This window comes from Stigmatopora argus, chromosome 3 (genome assembly GCF_051989625.1).
Source record: "Stigmatopora argus isolate UIUO_Sarg chromosome 3, RoL_Sarg_1.0, whole genome shotgun sequence".
Classification (NCBI taxonomy): domain Eukaryota; kingdom Metazoa; phylum Chordata; class Actinopteri; order Syngnathiformes; family Syngnathidae; genus Stigmatopora; species Stigmatopora argus.
In genome coordinates this window covers 20,148,698-20,168,008 of record NC_135389.1, presented here as the reverse complement: position 1 = coordinate 20,168,008, position 19,311 = coordinate 20,148,698, and the positions used below count along the sequence as shown (strand labels likewise).

Genomic DNA, 19,311 nt, shown 5'->3' with positions numbered 1-19,311 from the left:
TCCAATCATGTATAGGCGGGCCGCCTCGTGGTGTAGTGGGTAAGTCACCTGCCTGCGACGTGGGTGTCGAGGGTTCACGTCCCGGTGTCGCCAGTCAACGACTGTATGGTGTCGGCAGTCGGCCGAAGGCCGACTGTCGAACACCACCAGGGATCCCCCCCTCCCAACTGTCTTCCGGTCAGCCGAAGGCTGACCGGAAATATTCGGCTGACCGGAAATATTGTTTTGCTGAAAAAAATGACTAAGTCTTTATTTGAATGAAAAAAGGTTTACCCATTTACTGAACTACTAGTGTAGTGATCAGTCAAACGAGAGCGGGATTCGAACCCCAGTCTCCCACATGGCAGTCAAACTAACTAACTTGAGGTCTGTCTGACCCATTGACTTTGCCACTGGACCACAGTGACTTCTGAAATGAAGCGATTGGAAGTTATATTTATCATTTTCATCACCTCAATAAACAATTTGAGATTTGCAAAGAGTGGACTTGAACTCACTCCAGATTTGAACTTGTGTCCAACTTCAATTTCAACCCATTGTTCTTGCCACTGGACCACAGTGTCTTCTGAAATGAAGTGATTGGAAGTTATATTTATCCTTTTCATTACCTCAATAAACAATTTGAGAATTGCAAAGAGTGGAATCAAACTCACTTCTGATTTGAACTTGAGTCCACCTGAAGTTCTGACCCATTGTCTTTGCCACTGCACCACAGTAAAGTTGGAAGTTGTATTTATCCTTTTCATTAGCTCAATAAACAATTTGAGAATTGCAACGAGTGGAATTGAACTCACTCCTGATTCCCGCCTCATGTTCTGACTCAATGATTTTGCCAGTGGATCACAGCAACAACTAGAAGGTGAAGAATCAGAAGTCAGATTTATTCTCCGACTCTCTTAGCCTTACTTGCTATGTCATTTTTTAAAGAAAAAAAGCCTTATTATACTATGTCATTTTTTAAGAAAAGAAGCCTTACTATACAATACCGTTTTTAAAGAAAAAAAGGCTTCCTCTACTATGTCGTTTTTCAAGAAAAAAAGCCATACTATACTATGCCGTTTTTTAAAAGAAAAAAGCCATACTATACTATGTCGTTTTTTAGGGAAAAAGCCTTCCTCTACTATGTCGTTTTTCAAGAAAAAAAGCCATGCTATACTATGTCGTTTTTTAGGGGGGGAAAGCCATACTATACTATGTCGTTTTTTAAGAAAAAAAGCCTTACTATACTATGTCGTTTTTTAAGAAAAAAAGCCATACTATACTATGTCGTTTTTTAAAGGAAAAAAGCCATACTATACTATGTCGTTTTTTAGGGGGAAAAGCCATACTATACTATGTCGTTTTTTAGGGAAAAAGCCTTCCTCTACTATGTCGTTTTTCAAGAAAAAAAGCCATGCTATACTATGTCGTTTTTTTAGGGGAAAAAAGCCATACTATACTATGTCGTTTTTTTAGGAAAAAAAAGCCTTACTATACTATGTCGTTTTTTAAAGGAAAAAAAAGCCTTACTATACATGGTCATTTTTTAAGAAAAAAGCCTTACTATACATGGTCTTTTTTGTAAATAAAGCCTTACTATACTATGTCGTTTTTAAAGACAAAAAAGCCTTACTATACTGTGTCGTTTTTAAAGAAAATAAGCCTTACAATACTATGTCGTCTTTAAAGAAAAAAGCCTATACTATGTTGTTTTTTACGAAAAAAAGCCTTACAATACTATGTCATTTTTTAAGAAAAAAAGCCTTAACGAACGCAATTGGTTCCGAGCGATTGTTCATAAGTTGAATTTGTTTGTAAGTTGATTCAGTGCTATATTTTGTATTATAATTTATGTTTAAGGCCGATATAAGTATATTGAAGGTTTATATAAGTGCATTTGTATGTTTAAGGCTTGTATAAGTAACACGCATTGGTTTGTACTGAAAAAAAAAAAACATTTAATAAAATGGAGAGAATATGTACAGTACTGTAAAGGCGCGAAATACAAAATTGGACTCGCGAACATTTTTGGACTTAAACGCAATTTGCAGACATGTTCGTATGTACCGTTGTTCGTAAGTTGAATGTTGGTAAGTAGGGGAGCGTCTGTATCCACTTACCATGCGAGAGGTAATTCGATCAATTCCAGAGTTTTCCAACTTCTCACTTTGAAGCTCAAACAAGATTACAATTAAGTTCCTTTTGAAGAAAAGAAGTTTCTTATACATGGGCATTTGAAAAGAACATTTTTTTGGAAGAAAAAGCCCTGCTATACATCAGATCTGGCCATCTAGAGCCACTATCCAGTCTATTTTCCATGTCTCCCTTCACCAACACACTTGAATCAAATCCTCAGGATCACTATCAAGCTTGTTTGTGGACAGCTTGCTGAAGAGTTGATGATTTGGTTCAGGTGTGGTAGAGGAGGGAGATCTGGAAAAAACGGACCGGATTCCTGTTCTCCAGGACCGGAGTTGGCCGCCCCCGTTTTGAATGATAAAACGTTGACAACTGCAAGAATAAAAAGCACGCAAGGGCGCCATTTTGTGCCAATTTCCACGTGTAAACAGTGCAACTTTTATTTGATTTCTTTGCCTAGGCATTTTCCGTGAGATAGGTGAACATTGATGACATTTTTCTCTCGTGTTACATTGACAGCGTACAAACACACCCACACACACATACATACACACACACACATACACACACATGCATTTGTTTGAATCCAGCTCCTGCCTACAGTAAAACACGGCATCATTTCACCTAACGGGAATCTCTTTAGCTTTCTCCAAAAAAAACAAAACATCGACTTCACTGCCATTCTTTGACTTAGCAGCCAAAAATTCATCTCCGCTTTTGAGATATTTAGTGTCAGATTGTTTCCGTTTGGCCGCCGAAATGAAAGAAAACGTGAACAAATAAAAATAAACTCAACGAACAGAAGCACAAAAGCATCGCCAGGAAGACGTTTTGGAGGAAGTCGAGATTTTACAGCAAGAAAAAAAAAAATCAACAAAATACAAGTGTAGAAAATAAAGTCAGCATTGTACAAGAAAAAAAATGATACATAATAGGTACGATAAATGAGGGGAATTTGTCATTTGCATTTTTTTTAAAGGTTGAATGTTAATGTAAACAAGTAACATTTGTAACAATCATGGAATTGAAGACTTTGTTTGATCAGACTAAACCAACTCAACTCATTTGCCACAAGCGAGAGATTTTACGATAAATGACTTCAGTTTTACGTCTTCGATGAATAACGGATGAAAACTATTACTACAATTGTTTTTCTAAAGAAAGTGTATCTTAAATGGAGGAAAAAAGCAAGTAAAAATACTCATTGTAGCAAGCGGTATTTATATATAAAAAAAAGCTTAATGGTGTTTTTTGCATGTGAAATTATTATTGTCAATATGGCAGAACAGAAGGAAAAATTCGATTAAAGCCACAATATTAGGAGTCATAATTATTAAGTCATTTGTCACATTACATGAAAAAAAAATCACATTGCGCAAAAAGGTCATCCGCTGTAATTTTACAAGATCAAAGTTGTATTACAAGAATAAATTGCATAACTTTACATATTAGAGCATGAAAGTCGACTTTAACGATGCAATACTGCAACTATTTTTGTTAGATTATGACTAATCTCTTACATTTTGAGACCTTTTTCTCGCAAAAATACACCTCATCACATACTTTACAATATTCATTTTTCAATGGAAAATGACAATATAAATGTCATACTATTGTGAGTTTAATCTTGTAAACGTGACGACTTTATTCTCATAGGTTCTTGGGATATTTTTTACTTTATTTTTGTCCTTACTTTAGGTTATTCATTTCTAAAAATGTGTTCTTGTGGAGTAAAAAACAAGTTTTTGTGGGTCATTTAGTTCTGATCAAAGTGTCAAACAGTCAATTTTCCTATGTCTTTTTTTAATTTTCATCAAACAGTAACAAATGCAAATCATCTCCACCGCAATAATTTCTTTCCCCCCAATCCTTTTGCTGTAATCTTCCTGCTATATTTAATTTTTTAATCTTTTTTAGAAGGCACACGCTTGTGAAGACATTTTGGAATATTTTCTCTATACAGTAAATCTCAACGAAATGCCTCTTGGCGGCACAAAAAAAAAAATCAAGTGACAAAAGAAAAAGACTTGACTTACTTTTGGAACAAAGTAGATTTTGGCTTTGTCCCTTTTGAGAGTCGTTTGGCCGCCAGGTGGCGACGTTGGACTCTTTTCTTGTAAGAAAATATTGGCGCAAGGTTACACGAAAGGGGAGGAAAAATATACAGGAAGCCAAAAGGGTGGATTTTGAAGCCGGCTGGACCACGCGCCACAGACGGGAGGCGGCGTCCGCTCAGGCGATGGCTTTGGCTTCGGGTAAGAAAGCCTCCCAGTATTTGATCAGCTGCGCGGAAACACACCAAGGCCATTTACGTGGCTCTTATATGGGACATTGTTTGTTTTTTATTGTCTGTTCAAACTCACCTGTTGCTGAGACTTAAGCAGATTCTCCAGATAGTTGACGATCTGTCTTTTGAAATTCCTGGCTTTCTCCTTCTGTTCAGAGGAACAGCAAAAAAAATAATGACTATTTCTCACATATAAGCCTCATCCTTAAAATAGCCTTAAAATCATTGAATTTTACAATTTCTCGCGTATAAGCCGCCCCCTGGTTCACAATGTTCACCTCCATATTCATGGTTTTAATAGGGAGTACAAATGTATTACTTTATGTAGGGAAAATCTTAATAAAAATCATCGCACATGGTATTTCTGAGATACTGTATAAACGATTGCTGGATTACAAATCTCGAAAAGGGTGTTGCGTGCATGTAGACAAATTCAAAAAGGAAGTCATGTGAGCAGTACAACCAGGAAGTGTGTCCGTAGCGATCTACTTTGTCATTCCTAGGTAAGATGGCGGCGCCCTGAGTGAGCAATGGCAGCCACAAGTGACTTTTTTCATGTTTTACGCAAGACACGTTTTCATTCGTAGACGTCAAAATAAATGTTATCTGCTTATATTTTCTCTATTTTGAAATAAATGACCGCATCAGCCGCATTGTCTTGCGTTGTGGGGTTTGGTCTTTGTCACCTTGTCAAGTCTGGTACTCGGTCATTCGGTCGCCAGTCTTTTGGTCACCCGGAAGGTTATTGATTATGACCATTTAAATCGTTGCTCAAATTCCCTAAATACAAACTGTGAATTATTATTTAGTCATACTTAATGCCCAAATTTCCGGGACTTTTATTGTTTTTTTGTTGGAGAACTTGTTAAGACCCTGACTGAACTGACGTAGCTTCTTAAAGGGACAACGCATGTATATACAAACTCTTCTACACTCACATGTCGGCTCAGTGAAAGTGCTCATGGCCATTGTTGGCTTTTATTGATACATAGACCGTGTTGTTTTACCTTGTTTTGTCGCCGGTCTTTTGGTCGCCCGTTGTTGCGGTCGGGGCAACCAAAAGACCGGCGACCAATCGACCGCACACGGCCAAGTCTAATTTGTGCGCATATAAGCTGTACCTTCGAATCAATCAGCATTTTTTTGAGAGAGAAACTACGGTATTTTTTTATTTTATTTGGGTGAGTGAGAGGACGGCGTCCCTTCTACGCTTACCTCGAAGCGAAGCACTTCCTTGCGCACGGTGGCCGACACCCTGTCAAAGTCTCGCTCGTACTGCGCCACTTTGGCCTCCCACTGGAGAAGGAGACGGACGGACTGGTGGAGCATTCCAAAAAAAAAAAATGCCAATAGAAATGGGGGACGCTAACTTACCTCGCTAATCTCCTCCTTGGCCAACTGCAGTTTGTCAGGCTTGTTGGACCACTGCAGTTTGGCTTCACTCTCCCGCTTCTTTTGCAGCGCGCCCTGCGCGTCCTGCCACCGTTGCCACGCCTTCATGCGCTGGTCGAAGGAGTTCTGACGGAAGCAGCGGCGGGTGCTTGGTTAAAGCCACGTATGGCTGGCCCGTGAAAAGATGCCCAAACGAGGAAAACTGGGAGGACTGGCTGTGAACGATCATCTTTCAGTGCCATTGGCTAGACTAACAATTAGCTTTTGACCGCAAGGGGTAAATCAGGGGTGTCAGACTCGGGTTGGTTCGCGGGCCGCTTTAATGTCAACTTGATTTCACCTGGGACCATTTTAGATATAAGATTTAGATTTTATTTTTATAAATGGATTAAAAGAACTGGATTAAAAGCCCTGAATATTCAGTTTTTTATAGATATAAAACAATGTTTATTTTAGCTTTTTTTTTTTAAATATATTTTTAGATTTTACTTAATGATTTTTGAGCTAAAAACACAGAAAAATTGATTAAAAAATGACAATTATTGATTTAAAAGGGGGAAAAAAAAATCAGGAAATTTAATATACATCTATACTCTTCATTTTAAATTGATCCTAAAACAGAAAGCCGGCACTCTTCATTTACTTTCCCGGGCCACACTAAATGATGCGGCGGGCCAGATTTGGCCTCCGGGCCGTCACTTTGACACATGTGGTGTAAATGAACATCAATGGCTGTCAATAAAAACTAAAAGTAAATGCCGCATTTTCACATTCTTAAAAGAACCAACGTTATTTCCACGACACCGAGGAAAGCGGCGTTACCCTGACGGCGCCGAGCAGTCGTATGAAGTCGGCGATGAGCTCGGCGAAGCCCAGGGCGTCGTTGGCCGCCTGGTCGTGATGCAGCTGCTCCATCTTGTCCTCCACCTCGGCCAGCTGCGAGAGGGCTCGCGACAGCGCCGTGTTGTCCTCGGCACTGCCCAGCATGGCGGTGCTCTTGGCGAAGCTGGCCGTGTTAGTGGAAAGCTCTTTGGCGCCCAGGCGAGAGGGGACATTTAGGGAAGGCCCTTTCTGCCGTCGTTGCCGAACCGCCGACCTCCTTACCTTTCCGGTGAACAACCAGCGACTCCACCAAAGCGTGGAGCTTCCGGAAGTGTTGGTCGGCAGACTCCACTTCCTGCAGTTTGTCCTCGAACCACTGCCGGCAGAAGGAAGGAAAAGTCTTTAATGTGAGGGATCCCGCTTTGTCGTTTTTTTTGGTGGGTCCTTGAACTCACCACGTCCGACTCATTCATCTTGATGGTCATTTTGCTGACGGCGTCTGTGGCTTTGTTGATCATTTTCAGGAAGCCGGCGCCGCTCAGAGCTTGCGTGTTCACAGCTCTGGGTAACTAAAATAAAAAAAACAGGCACAAATGTGTTTTTTCCCGTGTTTCTGTGTCAATCAAATGTATCATTTTTGGTGGTCACCATTCAAAAGGCTGTTCTTACTTCGTCTCTCTCCAGGAACTCACGCACGTCGGGGTCTTGAATAAGTGAAGGGTGAGTGACCACTCTTTGAAGATATCTGGAAGATAGAGACCAGAAATTTACTTCTTACATTTCACTGTCTAAATCAAGGTTGTCAGACTCGGGTTGGTTCACGGGCCGCTTTAACGTCAACTCGATTTCATGTGGGACGGACATTTTAGATATAATATTTAGATTTTATTTTTTATAAATGGATTAAAGGTCCTGAATATTGAGTTTTTTATAAATCTAAAACAATGTTTATCTTAGCTTTTTTTTAAATATATTTTTAGATTTTACAAAATGATTTTTGAACTAAAAACACAGAAAAATGGATTAAAAAATGACAATTATTGATTCAAAAGGGGGAAAATCAAGAAATGTAATATCCATCTATACTCTTCATTTTAATTTGAAACCTAAAACAGAAAGTCGGCACTCATGATTTACTTTCTCGGGTCGCACAAAATAATGCGGCGGACCAGATTTGGCCCCCAGGCCGCCACTTTGACACCTGTGGTCTAAATGCTAGACTTGACTGTTTGTGTCCGTGTCTCTGACCTCTCTAGAGCGCCTCTTCTTCTTTCAAGAAAATCGGCAGAAGACGAGTCCTCCTTCCCCACCTTGACCTTGGTCATACCTGCGGGCCAGACGTGGCGGTCAACGGCGCCCGAGGTTTGGCGGCGGCGGCGGCTCCGAGCGGGGCCTACCCAGAATGCTCTTCTCCGGGGGAGGCGGCACGATGAGACCGTTGGGTCCGTGTTTCTCGGAGAGCTTCTCGTACAGGCCCAGGAAGTCGCTGAAGCGCCGGCGCACGGTGAACGTCTTGTTTCGGAACATGGACAGCGTAGTCTATGATATGACATGAACAATTTTTTGGGACTTGATTAATAGTATACTTTCCATTACACGTGTAGCCCTCTTGAATAGCTCAAACATTACCTGAGTGGACACTTTGTAGGCCATATAGGCGGTCATGCCATCTCCTGGAACACATTAATAATGAAGTTTATAGAGTTCATGCTGGGCGATAAAACGATCACGACATTTATCGTGAAATAATTTTTGTCTGGTTTTTACAAGCCGTGAAAAGAAGGAATCTCACCGATTTTTTCAGGCTCGCCAATTGCGACGTTGATGTCAAATTTGTCCTCCAACTCTAACTCCTCCTCGTCGTCAAGCTGCAGTCAAGTCATGGAGAAGGTTAAGGTTTTCATAAAGAACAAGTCATAACAAGTTTTTCTTTTTTAATGTCTACTTGTGTGTGCACTTTAGGGTGAAGTTTTAAATCTCATTATACTTTATGACAATTCAATACGTACTGATATAAAAAAATGGATGCACTTCAGGTCTTTTTTGTTTCAGACAAAAATGTTAAATATGTTAATAAAGTAGACTTTATTGCTGTTCTATAATATTTTTCTTTTCATTAATTTCCATGAGGATACAATAAAAAAATACTATTTTTCGATTTTTCATTATTCCTGGGGGCGGGGGCGGGCGCGAGAGAAAATAATGCGGTAAATAAAGTCATTTCCCTCCAAGAAGTGAACAGCTTTCAGACTTTGACTCACTTCTTCTAGCACGTTCACCGCTGCCGCCGCCAGCGCCTTAGTGGCGACGTTGGAAACGACGGGCGCCACCACGGGAGGTCTGGGGGCCGGGTTCTTCTTCCTCTCGCTGCGAGGACTGTCCAGCGAGAGCTCCACCGTAGCGTCTGCGGGACGACGCCGGAGAAATCAAACACATCTCTCAAAATAACGTATTGGCCCGAATATAAGACGACCCCCTCTTTTTCAATACTTTTTGAAGACCAAATTCAATCCCCTTTTAAAATGTTGGGCGCCATCTGGCATTGCGAATGAGTACCCCCCACTTTTTCAGTCTTATTTCAATGCAAAAAAACAGTCTTACATTCGGGCCAATACAGAACAAAGGGAAAATGTGACGGCTTAAAAGACTCACCAGCAAATATATCTGCGCTTTCTTCCGCGTGGACTCCATTGCTTTTGGCGTTGACGTGGGGGGCGTCATCGGGGGAGGCGGCTTCCTCCGCGAAGATGCCGCCGTGGCGACGCTCCGGTGGGAACCGGTCGGCGAGAGGCTGGTCTTTCTCGGCGATGGCGCTCTCCCCGAAAAGATCCTCGTCGGGCTCGTCGAAGAGACTCTTCTTTGGAGGTGGCGAGGCGGCGACTTTGATCGCCAGCGGGTCGGCGAACAGGTCGCTGCCTTCGATTTCCGACAGATCCTGCGTCTGGACGGTTACCGGCGGAGGATCGTCGAAGAGGTCCACCAGAGGGTCCGCTAACTTGTTGGTCGGACGCGGCGCAGGATCCTGGGGCGAGCCCAGATTTAAAAGCGGCGCCGTTTCTTCAACTTCCCCTTGTGAGTCATCCGCCTCACGACGCGGCGCGCTTTCGCCGGCGTCCGCCAGGGTTTCGCTTCCCAACAGGTCGACGAAATTGTCGTGAAGAGGGTTTTCCAAAAAGGGCTTTTCTTGGGTTTTGGAGTCGGCCGATACGGACGGAGTCATCCAGTTGTCGGCGAAGTCGTCGAGTTCGTCGGAGCTCTCGCTGGGCGTTTTGGATCCCGAACCGCTGCTGATGGGGTCGCTCACCGCCTCGCTGGAAGGAGTGATCAATTCGTCGCTGGGCTGGCTGGCGGTCGGCGTCTCGCTCAGTGAGGAGTTATTCTAGGGGCGGGAAAATAAATAAAAATAAATCACTACGGTTCAAGTTGAAATTTTGATTTTCCTTTCAGTGGCACTAATGAGAAATGTTGCATCATGATGGAAAAAAATTATAACCGTCTTACCAAAACCTCCCCCCCAAAAACCAATTATTATTGACCTAAAAATGGTCAGCTATAAATCTTTTCTCTATTAAATATATCTCAGATTTGTTGATTTTAATGCATATTTACAGATGGTTCATCCCCAAACAATACATCAATAAACTTGATTACCTTGTTTTTTTGTTCATAACTGTAAGGGCACCTTACGACTAATATTTATCACAATTAAAAATAGTGATTGGTCGGTGAGTCCTTTAATCATAAACATTTCTGGAGATGAATCGACTTAAAATACCATAAGCATTTGTGTTTCTGTTCTCGTTAGGACATCCAGTAGCAATATATCACATCCCCCTCAACTATGATTGTTTTAATTTCTTATTCCACCTCCCATGACGACTCATAAAATCCATTGCAACATGTTGATTTCTGTATCAATTCTCCTCTCTCCTACTTTTCTTAAGCGTTGTGCTGCTTCCTATCATTAAATCATACCACTCATTTTTGGACTTTACCTTTAAATAAAACTTTAAAGCTATTGTAACTGCTTCCAAATGAACGCCATAACAAAAAAAGCTTAAGCTAGCACATTTGTAGTGAGGTATTTGAAAAAGCTGCTGAGTAAGCTTTTTGCCAAATTGCCCTTTTTTTTTTCCTCCTCCTGAACTTTGACTGAAGGGAAAACATCCGGGTTCTAACCACGTGACCTGCACCCGCTCACATGACAAGAGCCCCCCCCCTTTTAAATCTCCATTTAAGTAACAATTTCGTCAAATTAATACGCCTAGCTTTGTGTAGTCACGCCGAACGAACCCCATAATAACAAACATTTCAAACAATAACAACTATTACGCAGAGCGCGTAAGGAGGTTTCTCGTCTACACGAAGCAGAAACATCACAGGCCTTCAAAAGACTGACGTTAGGACATAAAAAAAGATGAATAAAGTAACTTTTAACACGTTAAAGCGAGCACAGGAATAAAAACTTTTTTAAAAACACGACACGAGGGGGGAAAGTAGTGCCGTGCTTTCCTCGCGCAATGCTATGGCTAATTGAGTGAACAGAGTGCAGAGGTAAAACGGGGACGAATGCGGGGAAAGTTGGGAACGTACCACGCTAGCGAAGAGCTCTTCTCCGTCGTCTTCATCGCTGCCACGGCCTGCGACGTCCCCGGAATCCGGGAACGGTGGTGGACAACGCTCCGAGCTGGTCGCCATCTTCAATTCGCTTAAAAAAAACTTAACGCACACGCGCGGAGGGAGATTAGTTAGGACTGACCGCGGCGAGTGGATGCTTTTCGGGAGATAATGTTGACTTCTCCGCTGCCCATGCGAGCGCGAGAGAGACGACGGTGAAAAGTGACGCCTGGGGCACGGTGCAAGTGCTCCAAAAAGTGACAGGGAAGTCGGCGGTGGCGTGAGGAAAGAGGAGGGGGAAGAAGACGAGGGGAGGCGACGCCAGTTAACCGCCGCTGTCACTTTTAACTTCCTGGTTTCCTCATTAGCGTGCTAGCTAGCCCCTGCCAACTCGCCACATAGCCTCACTTCCTGTTTGCCGATCCCACCGGTTTTCTGGACAGGACACGCCCCCTGCATACGTAGCAAAAACGATTTGCATTGGTTAAATTGACATCACGTGGTTGATAGACGCCATATTGTTGCTGAAGTAACATTGTAAATAAAACATTTATTTCATTTTTTTTTAAAGAGAGAAAATGAAGGACAAAAATACAAATATTTCTCTAAAATATATAAATTCAAAATAGGCTGTTCCACTGTGTCCTATTTTATTGTACTGTGTAAGTGTGTCTGGTACACTCGAACATCGTCATTGCATTTTTTTTTCGTGTGGGTAACAACATGGCGCCCGAAACCGTCACTGGCCAGACTTGTGTTTTTCCTGATCCCCACAACTCCGGTGGGTTCACGGGCTCGCTAGCATATCGAAACCATTAGGAAGATAACACCCGAGTTCTCGGGTCACGGGATCGAGCGAACGGGGCGGCTTGGACGTTAACAATGACTTGGAGAATTTCATCGGACGGCTAATGACAAGCGCGTTTGGGGATGCCATCTGTCAGTTCGAACGACGAAGAGCCGCTTCTCACGACGAAACGTCAGCTTCACGATGAGGAGTTGGACTCGAATGAAGGTGTAAATATGACGATGCTCACCTGTTAACGGGCTGTTACCATTACAATCGATAACAACTAATTCCCAACTACTATACCTCACGTCTTGTTCACCTAGAATTTACCAATAAAGTTTTTTTCCCCTCGCAGTGTTTACAAAGATCAGGGCAGATAATTTAAATGAATTAATTTTATAAATTCAGTTTATGATCATAGAAAGAGTTAAGAATGTTTGTCAGATTATTATTTTTTCACTTTTTTGCAAAAAGGAAATTGAAAGTATTGCAATAATAATCGTATGTGTTTTTCCTCGTCGAAATTGCAAAGTTCTTTAAGTTTCACGTTACAAATCATTTGCCGTCAATAATTTTGCACAGGGTTCAAGTAATCATGTGTTTAATATTGTTTGTACTCTGCTAATGCTATTTTAAACGATGCATTCAAGTCCTTTAAAATTATACTTTTTATGAACTACTTTCAATTAACCATTAATAATGGTAATTAATAATTTTAATCTTAAAAACAATATAACGGACTCACTGCCAGTGATTTGCAATCCATTTAAAATGATATTTTCAAGGCATATATATATTTTTATATCATTAATTTAACAATGTTGCTGAGACTCACTTAAATTCTGAATCAAAACTATCATTTTCACTTTTTTGACTATTGCGTAACTTGACAATCTGTAACTTCCCCTTCTAAAAGTACCGGAATGTTCTCATAAAGTCATAAGACGAGAAAAAATTAAAAAAAAAAAAAAAGAAATATGCTTCGACTTGAATGCAAAGCATAAAAGGATAGTAAACATTCCTTTCTAAATGTTCTTCTGATTGATTTATTCCCAGATGAAACCTTATTTGAAAGAAGCACCTCAAGCACCCCGCGCGATGACAGCGACGGCGCCCGATTATCGTATGAGGAAGCGGTCGAAGCATCGGGTAAGTGAAAAAGGAACACCATCTTGGGAATAAAAAAATGATCTCAAGAGACTTTGTTGACATGAATTGATAGAGGACATCACGCTTGAATGATAACGAATACGATAGCGAAGGCGCGACACCAGTAGATTTGACGGCTGTTTCTACATGATAACGTTTCTTTCGCACTCTTAAATTCCATTTTTAAGCCGTTCCACCAAAAACAGTTTTTAGGCACTTTTTTTCCAACCTGCCAAGTTTAGTTATTACGCTTCTTTGCCATGAAATGTAATCACATTTAAAATCGATTCCATCAAAACAGCATTTTTTTTCAGTATATAACATTAAAAAAAAACATGTTGAAATGGTTCGTTTTTTTTGGGCTGGCCATTTTAAATTACCTTGAGGATTTATTTCGAAACGTCATGTTCTAAAATAAGTTTGGCATTTTGCACGTTGTCAAAATGTTCCATTTTTTTTAAGTTTAGTGTGTTTTTTCTTTGCAAGAATGAACTATTGCGAAAAAAAGGAAACAATTTGAAAAGTATTCAAAAATTGGATAATTTTGAGCAGGGGTGGCGAACACGTGGCTCTCGAGCCACATGCGGCTCCCGGCCAAAATGAATGCTTCTTATCCTATTTTGTATACAGTGTGGCACTTTGCCTCATTTCATGTTTCTATTATTTTTTATTCACTCTTAAAACACACTCAAATTCATCAGGGCCCATTAGCATAAATATAATAATATTTAAAAATATAATTTAACAGATCTTTTTATGCTGCTTTTTATGCAAAGGCGTGGCTTTTTGACTCACCGTTTTTAATTTGGCCTCTTTGTGTTGACAAAATCTTTGACCTTTGACATCTGAACTGAGAAGAATGTGGTTTCATTGGGAGCCAATAGGAGAACTTTAAACGCCGCACTTCCTGTTTCCAGGCTTCGGCTTGTTCCACTGGCTTCTGCTGTTGGCGTGCGGCTGGGCCAACGCCAGCGACGCGGTGGAGATCGTTTGCGTCTCCTTCCTGCTGCCCACCGCCCGCTGCGACCTCCTGCTCAGCTCCTCTGACATGGGCCTGCTGACCGCCTCCATCTTCCTAGGTGAGCCACATGTGTCAAAGTGGCGGCCCGGGGGCCAAATCTGGCCCGCCGCATCATTTTGTGTGGCCCGGGAAAGTAAATGATGAGTGCCGACTTTCTGTTTTAGGATCAAATTAAAATGAAGAGTATAGATGTATATTAAATTTCCTGATTTTCCCCTTTTTAAATCAATAATTGTCATTTTTTAATCCATTTTTTGCTGTTTTTAGTTCAAAAATCATTTTGTAAAATCTAAAAATATATTTTAAAAAGCTCAAATAAACATTGTTTTAGATCTATAAAAAAACTGAATATTCAGGGCTTTTAATCCAGTTCTTCTAATCCATTTATAAAAAAAATATCAAAATATTATATCTAAAATGGTCCAGGCCACGTGAAATCAAGTTGATGTTAAAGCGGCCCGCGAACCAACCCGAGTCTGACACCCTTGCCGTAAGCTAACCTTCTCCCTTTCCACCAGGGATGATGGTGGGAGGCTACGTGTGGGGTTACTTGGCCGACCGCAGGGGGCGCCGCAGCATCCTGGTGGTCTCCCTGAGCGTCAACGGCCTCTTCGGGGGGCTAGCCAGCGCCGCGCCATATTTCTGGCTCTTCCTCCTGCTACGGTTCATCAGCGGCGTCGGGTAAGGGTGGCGGGGGAAAAAAATCTTTGGCTCTACAGTAATCCCTCGATTATCACGGTTAATGTAGACCAAACATGGCCGCAATAAACGAAAAAACGCAAAGTAGGGTCCCCCCTATTATAAATATATATACTTCAGTGTTGCGTTCTAGTATCAAGTGGAGGATGGGGGAGTGGCTTCCGCTAACAAGTTTTAGCGTGGATTTTCACATTTTTATGAATTTACCCAAAAATATTTAATTGACAAAAAAAAAATTCCCCCAGAAAAAAATGTGATGCAGTGAAGCCGCGATATTCGAGGGATTACTGTATTTCTATATACCTTTCTCCAGAGTGGGCGGGTCCATTCCCGTCATCTTCTCCTACTTCTCCGAGTTCATGCCCCGGAAGAGGCGAGGGGCGATGATCAGCGCGCTCGCCACCTTCTGGATGGCGGGGAATATTCTGGCGGCAGGTGCCGAGACGTCGCAAATGGCGTGGATATTGGACGTCGAGGTATTTATTTTGTTTTATTTTTCTACGTTGAGGTCTGGCCTGGTTGGTGATCCCGAGAACCTGGACGCATTTTTCCTTGGGGCGACTGGACTTTCAGAGCTGGCGAGTCTTCGTGGTGCTCTGCTCCATCCCCAGCGTCACGTCGGCGTTTGTCTTCAAGATGTTCATGCCTGAAAGTCCCAAGTTCCTGATGGAGGTATCTGTTAAAAAAAAGGATGTGTTTTATAAGCCTGGTGGACCGCCAGGCTTTTTTAAAATTAAAATGTTCGACTTTTAAAGTGATCGTTAAAATTGTCATTTGAGTACTGTGAATAAATGGCGGACATTGACATGATTTTCCCTTTTTAAAATGTATTTTGAAGCTAATATTTTTAATATTTTCTGCATTTTTTCCCCTCTAAAATATGCATTGCAGTGTTTTATAAGCTTGGCGGGCTGCCAGGCTTTTCTTTTCTTAAGACAAATCATCTGTGATTATTTAAATGTTAACAGTTTACAGTACTATAAACAAATGGCTAACAATGACACAATTTTCATGTTTTAAAATTTGTCTTGAAGCTAACATTTTTCATTTCCTTCCCTAAAATCTGCTTTTCTAAGAAACAAAAGTGTGTTGTCTTGGCAGGCCGGTCGAGAGAAAGAAGCCATCCAGGTCTTCCGCCAGATGTTCCGACTGAACGTACGTGGGAAAGGAGTGTCTCCCCCGGTATGTAATTATTTAAATTATTTACAGATACACCTTGCATCATGTTAAAAACGGCTTCTATAAACTTCTAGACGTCTCATTATGTGTCATGTGGACCTCAATATTGACGTGTGACCTACAAAAAGCTCCCAATTAGAATTGAAAAAGCCACATGTGGCTCTGGAGCCGCCAAATTTTAGACCAGACTCGACTGAAAAAGGCAACGTACCACAAATTAGGATATTAGGATGTCATACTTGACCTCTGACCTCGACAATTGTCATTTTTGAAGGCCTTTTCGCTGCACGTGAGCGCCCCCCAGAGAGCCCGCCAGACTCGAACCGGGACCCCTTGCGGACGACTCGGCGCCATTCTGAAAAAGGTGAGCCAGAAAGAAGCCCCGCCATCCAGTCAAGAATGTCAATAAGCGTGTTATTCCGACAGTGCGTGGCGCCGGTCTGTCAGATGTTTGACGGAGAGCTCAAATCCAGAAGCTTCATTCTGCTCATCATCTTTTACTGCATTTCCTTCGGGTAAGGACCACACTGGAAGGGTGCCGAGTGACGGAAAAATAACTTGAGCGGCTTTGCGTAGATTTTACGGGATGTGGATGTGGTTCCCCGAGCTGTTTGTACGCGTGGAAGTGGGCGGTTCCCCGTGCGCCAACGTCTCCGCCTCCTCGGCCGAGCAGAGGAACCAAAGTTGCTACCCCGTCAAGACTATCGGTGCGTAATATTATATATATTATATATATTGCAATTAGTCCGCTCATTGTTACGTGTCAATTGCATACACTGGGTGTGGCGTGATAGCTGGAAATGTTTTATTTTGTTAGCATTAAGCTAGCAGCCTTACTGTGAATGCTATGGAACTATATACTTTTTTTTGCCTTTTTTTTTATCTTTTAACTCATTGGCTACTATTTTCTCATTTACATTTTTTTATTTAAGCAGTTCCGAAAACAAATATTTATCTCATTTTAATCCATTTATTTGTTATGTAGATGAAAGGAAATACTTGTATCTGTTTATTTTTTTCAATTTATTAAAGAATAATTAATTAATTAAAATAAGGGAAAAATATGAATTTTAACCTTTCCGATATGGAACTAAATGACCAATTAAAGTGCACAAACGCAAAATAAAAAAGTCATAATACAACAGAGGCTCGAACTGGATCGAATTGAAACGGATATGTTTTGAATTTGGATTTCAAAACCTCAATTAAAAAAAAAACAGAGCTATGATCATTTGAATGGATCTATAGTTATTAATATTACGTCATTTTTACCTGTCAGTCTACAAGGAGGGCTTCATCATGGCCGCCGCCAACCTTCCCGGAAACATCTTCACCATCTTGGCCATGGACGCCGTGGGAGGGAAGCCTCTTCTCTGTAAGGGAGACCCTCTCGCCGCACTTGAGTTACCGTTTTGTTTTGACCTGACGTCGGGGGTGCCGGTCGTGTGCCCGCAGCGGGCAGCTTGCTGGCGTCCGCCATCAGCGTCTTCCTCATCTACGTGGTGAAGAGCAAAAGTCAGAGTCTGGCGCTGGCCTGCTTGTTCAGTGCCGTGTCCGTCGTGGCCTGGAATGCTCTGGACGTCTTGGCCACCGAGCTCTACCCAACGCGACTACGGTAATTTTGTGCTCGTTTTTTTTATTTATTTTTTTCACACGCAGCTTCCCAAACTTTTATTTTATTTTATTTTTGCCGGAAAGCAAAAAATGGTTAATAACATATCTGTCGTCCTCGATGACAAGTTGAAAGCTCCACAAATTTGGGAATATTTAGGTTAAGATTTTAAGTATTGCATTATTTTAATTGTTGTTTTTTTCCCTTTTTGGGGGCAAAATAAAAATGTAAATAAGTATTTTTTTTCTTATTTGTTTAAAGGAATTCTTTAATAAATTAAAAAAATAAACAGATAAGTGCTTTTATTTGTATATATAAATTGATTAATTGGGATAAAAAATACACTTTTTTCTTGGATAAAACAAGAAAATACAAAATAAATGTTTTTTGAGGTTTTTAAATGTAAAATGTAAATGGGATAACAATATCTTAATACATAAAATAAATACTTAAAAAAGAATAGTGAATAAATTCAATACATTTATAATTAAAGTGATTACACAAAAAGTGAATCGTTTTTTCTACTTTTTTTACTTTAAAAAATTTAGTGTTTTTTCACCTTTTTAGTAAATAAAAAAATGTAAAAGATAATCGTTTGCATCAAGAGCCCTAAAAAGTGTATTTAAACACTTCCCAACAATGTCTTTTTACTACTTATATTGATTTAAAATACTTACAAAAATAATACTAAATAAACTCAATAAATGTATTTTCTTTTTCTAATTTTGTTATTTAATTTTTTTTAATGAAAAACAAGTAAAAATAACAAATAGGAGATTGCAATAGTTGCTATTAAGAGGCTCTAAAAGTTGAATAGTTTTTACTCATAAAATACTACTTATATTAAAAAAAAAAAAAGAATACTTACGGATTTTTGTGTCCGGAAACGTCTTCTTAACGATCAAAATAGTTGTAGGCACATTTTTGACTTGGATGTTAGCGACAGCCCTCCGCAATGAACCAATCAACTGACGGCGTTTTTTCCCCCTGCAGTTCATCGGCGCTCGGCGTCTTCACGGGGGCGGGCCGAGTGGCGGCCATCATGGGAAACGTGGCCTTCGGCAACCTACTGGACTCGGACTGCGCCGTGCCCGTCCTCTTGGTGTCGGCCATGCTGCTCGTCGGGGGTGCCGCCGCGCTTTTTTTGCCGCGCAGCAAGCAGACGGAGCTCGCCTGAGCTTTTTAAGTCAGAATATATTAAATATATTTAAAAAAAACCAAAAATAACATGAAGTCATACTCACTCCCCCCAGTGGTTTATAAACCTGGCGGGCCGCTGGGATTTTGTAGCCCCGCCTCCTCAGGCCAGGCTAAAAAAATGGCCTCAAAGGAACATTTTCTGGGGGAAGCTTAAAATGTTAGTGATGAAAAACATTCATTGACGGTGATAGGCGTCCAATCTATTTGGACTGGGAGGATGGCAGCAATTAATTGTTGCCAGCCCTCCCATTTCAAATGGAATGGACAGTTATTGCCGTCAAGCAAACAACATTTCCAAACTATAAATCCATCATTAAAAATGACCAATTTTTCTACTATTTCAAGAATTTATATTTTTCTGTGTTATGTATATATGTTTTTTCAATGCTCATTGGAAAATAAAACTTCATTTCATCTGTCTCATT

General features: G+C 40.9%; 2 protein-coding genes across 2 annotated transcripts; one reads left to right on the top strand and one right to left on the bottom strand.

The window, feature by feature from the left end:
• Positions 1 to 2,521: 2,521 nt before the first annotated feature.
• snx1a (sorting nexin 1a) lies at positions 2,522 to 12,342 on the bottom strand. Its single transcript, XM_077595608.1, has 16 exons — positions 12,274 to 12,342; positions 11,213 to 11,689; positions 9,272 to 9,998; positions 8,881 to 9,023; positions 8,412 to 8,487; positions 8,249 to 8,292; positions 8,017 to 8,158; positions 7,868 to 7,946; positions 7,289 to 7,364; positions 7,075 to 7,188; positions 6,902 to 6,995; positions 6,620 to 6,825; positions 5,780 to 5,923; positions 5,621 to 5,701; positions 4,482 to 4,553; positions 2,522 to 4,401 (listed from the first exon to the last, which is right to left on the bottom strand). The coding sequence occupies exons 2-16, from the start codon at positions 11,315 to 11,317 to the stop codon at positions 4,351 to 4,353; spliced, it is 2,154 nt and encodes a 717-aa protein (XP_077451734.1). The 5' UTR covers positions 11,318 to 11,689; positions 12,274 to 12,342; the 3' UTR covers positions 2,522 to 4,350.
• On the top strand, positions 11,579 to 19,309 carry sv2 (synaptic vesicle glycoprotein 2). Its single transcript, XM_077595609.1, has 13 exons — positions 11,579 to 12,251; positions 13,083 to 13,175; positions 14,093 to 14,254; positions 14,715 to 14,877; positions 15,209 to 15,330; positions 15,404 to 15,567; positions 15,997 to 16,077; positions 16,349 to 16,438; positions 16,501 to 16,589; positions 16,651 to 16,781; positions 17,354 to 17,449; positions 17,530 to 17,689; positions 18,680 to 19,309. The coding sequence occupies exons 1-13, from the start codon at positions 12,167 to 12,169 to the stop codon at positions 18,861 to 18,863; spliced, it is 1,620 nt and encodes a 539-aa protein (XP_077451735.1). The 5' UTR covers positions 11,579 to 12,166; the 3' UTR covers positions 18,864 to 19,309.
• The last annotated feature ends 2 nt before the right edge of the window (positions 19,310 to 19,311 follow it).

Bases quoted from the DNA above. Each gene is read 5' to 3' on its own strand.
- snx1a (XM_077595608.1), bottom strand. From the start codon at position 11,317: ATGGCGACCAGCTCGGAGCGTTGTCCACCACCGTTCCCGGATTCCGGG. The intron at 7,947-8,016 runs GTAGGCCCCGCT...TCTGGCCCGCAG, and splicing joins CCCGGAGAAGAGCATTCTGG to GTATGACCAAGGTCAAGGTG. The intron at 6,826-6,901 runs GTAAGGAGGTCG...TGGGCGCCAAAG, and splicing joins GCTGGTTGTTCACCGGAAAG to AGCTTTCCACTAACACGGCC.
- sv2 (XM_077595609.1), top strand. From the start codon at position 12,167: ATGCCATCTGTCAGTTCGAACGACGAAGAGCCGCTTCTCACGACGAAA. The intron at 14,878-15,208 runs GTAAGGGTGGCG...ACCTTTCTCCAG, and splicing joins CGGTTCATCAGCGGCGTCGG to AGTGGGCGGGTCCATTCCCG. The intron at 16,590-16,650 runs GTAAGGACCACA...GGCTTTGCGTAG, and splicing joins TTTTACTGCATTTCCTTCGG to ATTTTACGGGATGTGGATGT.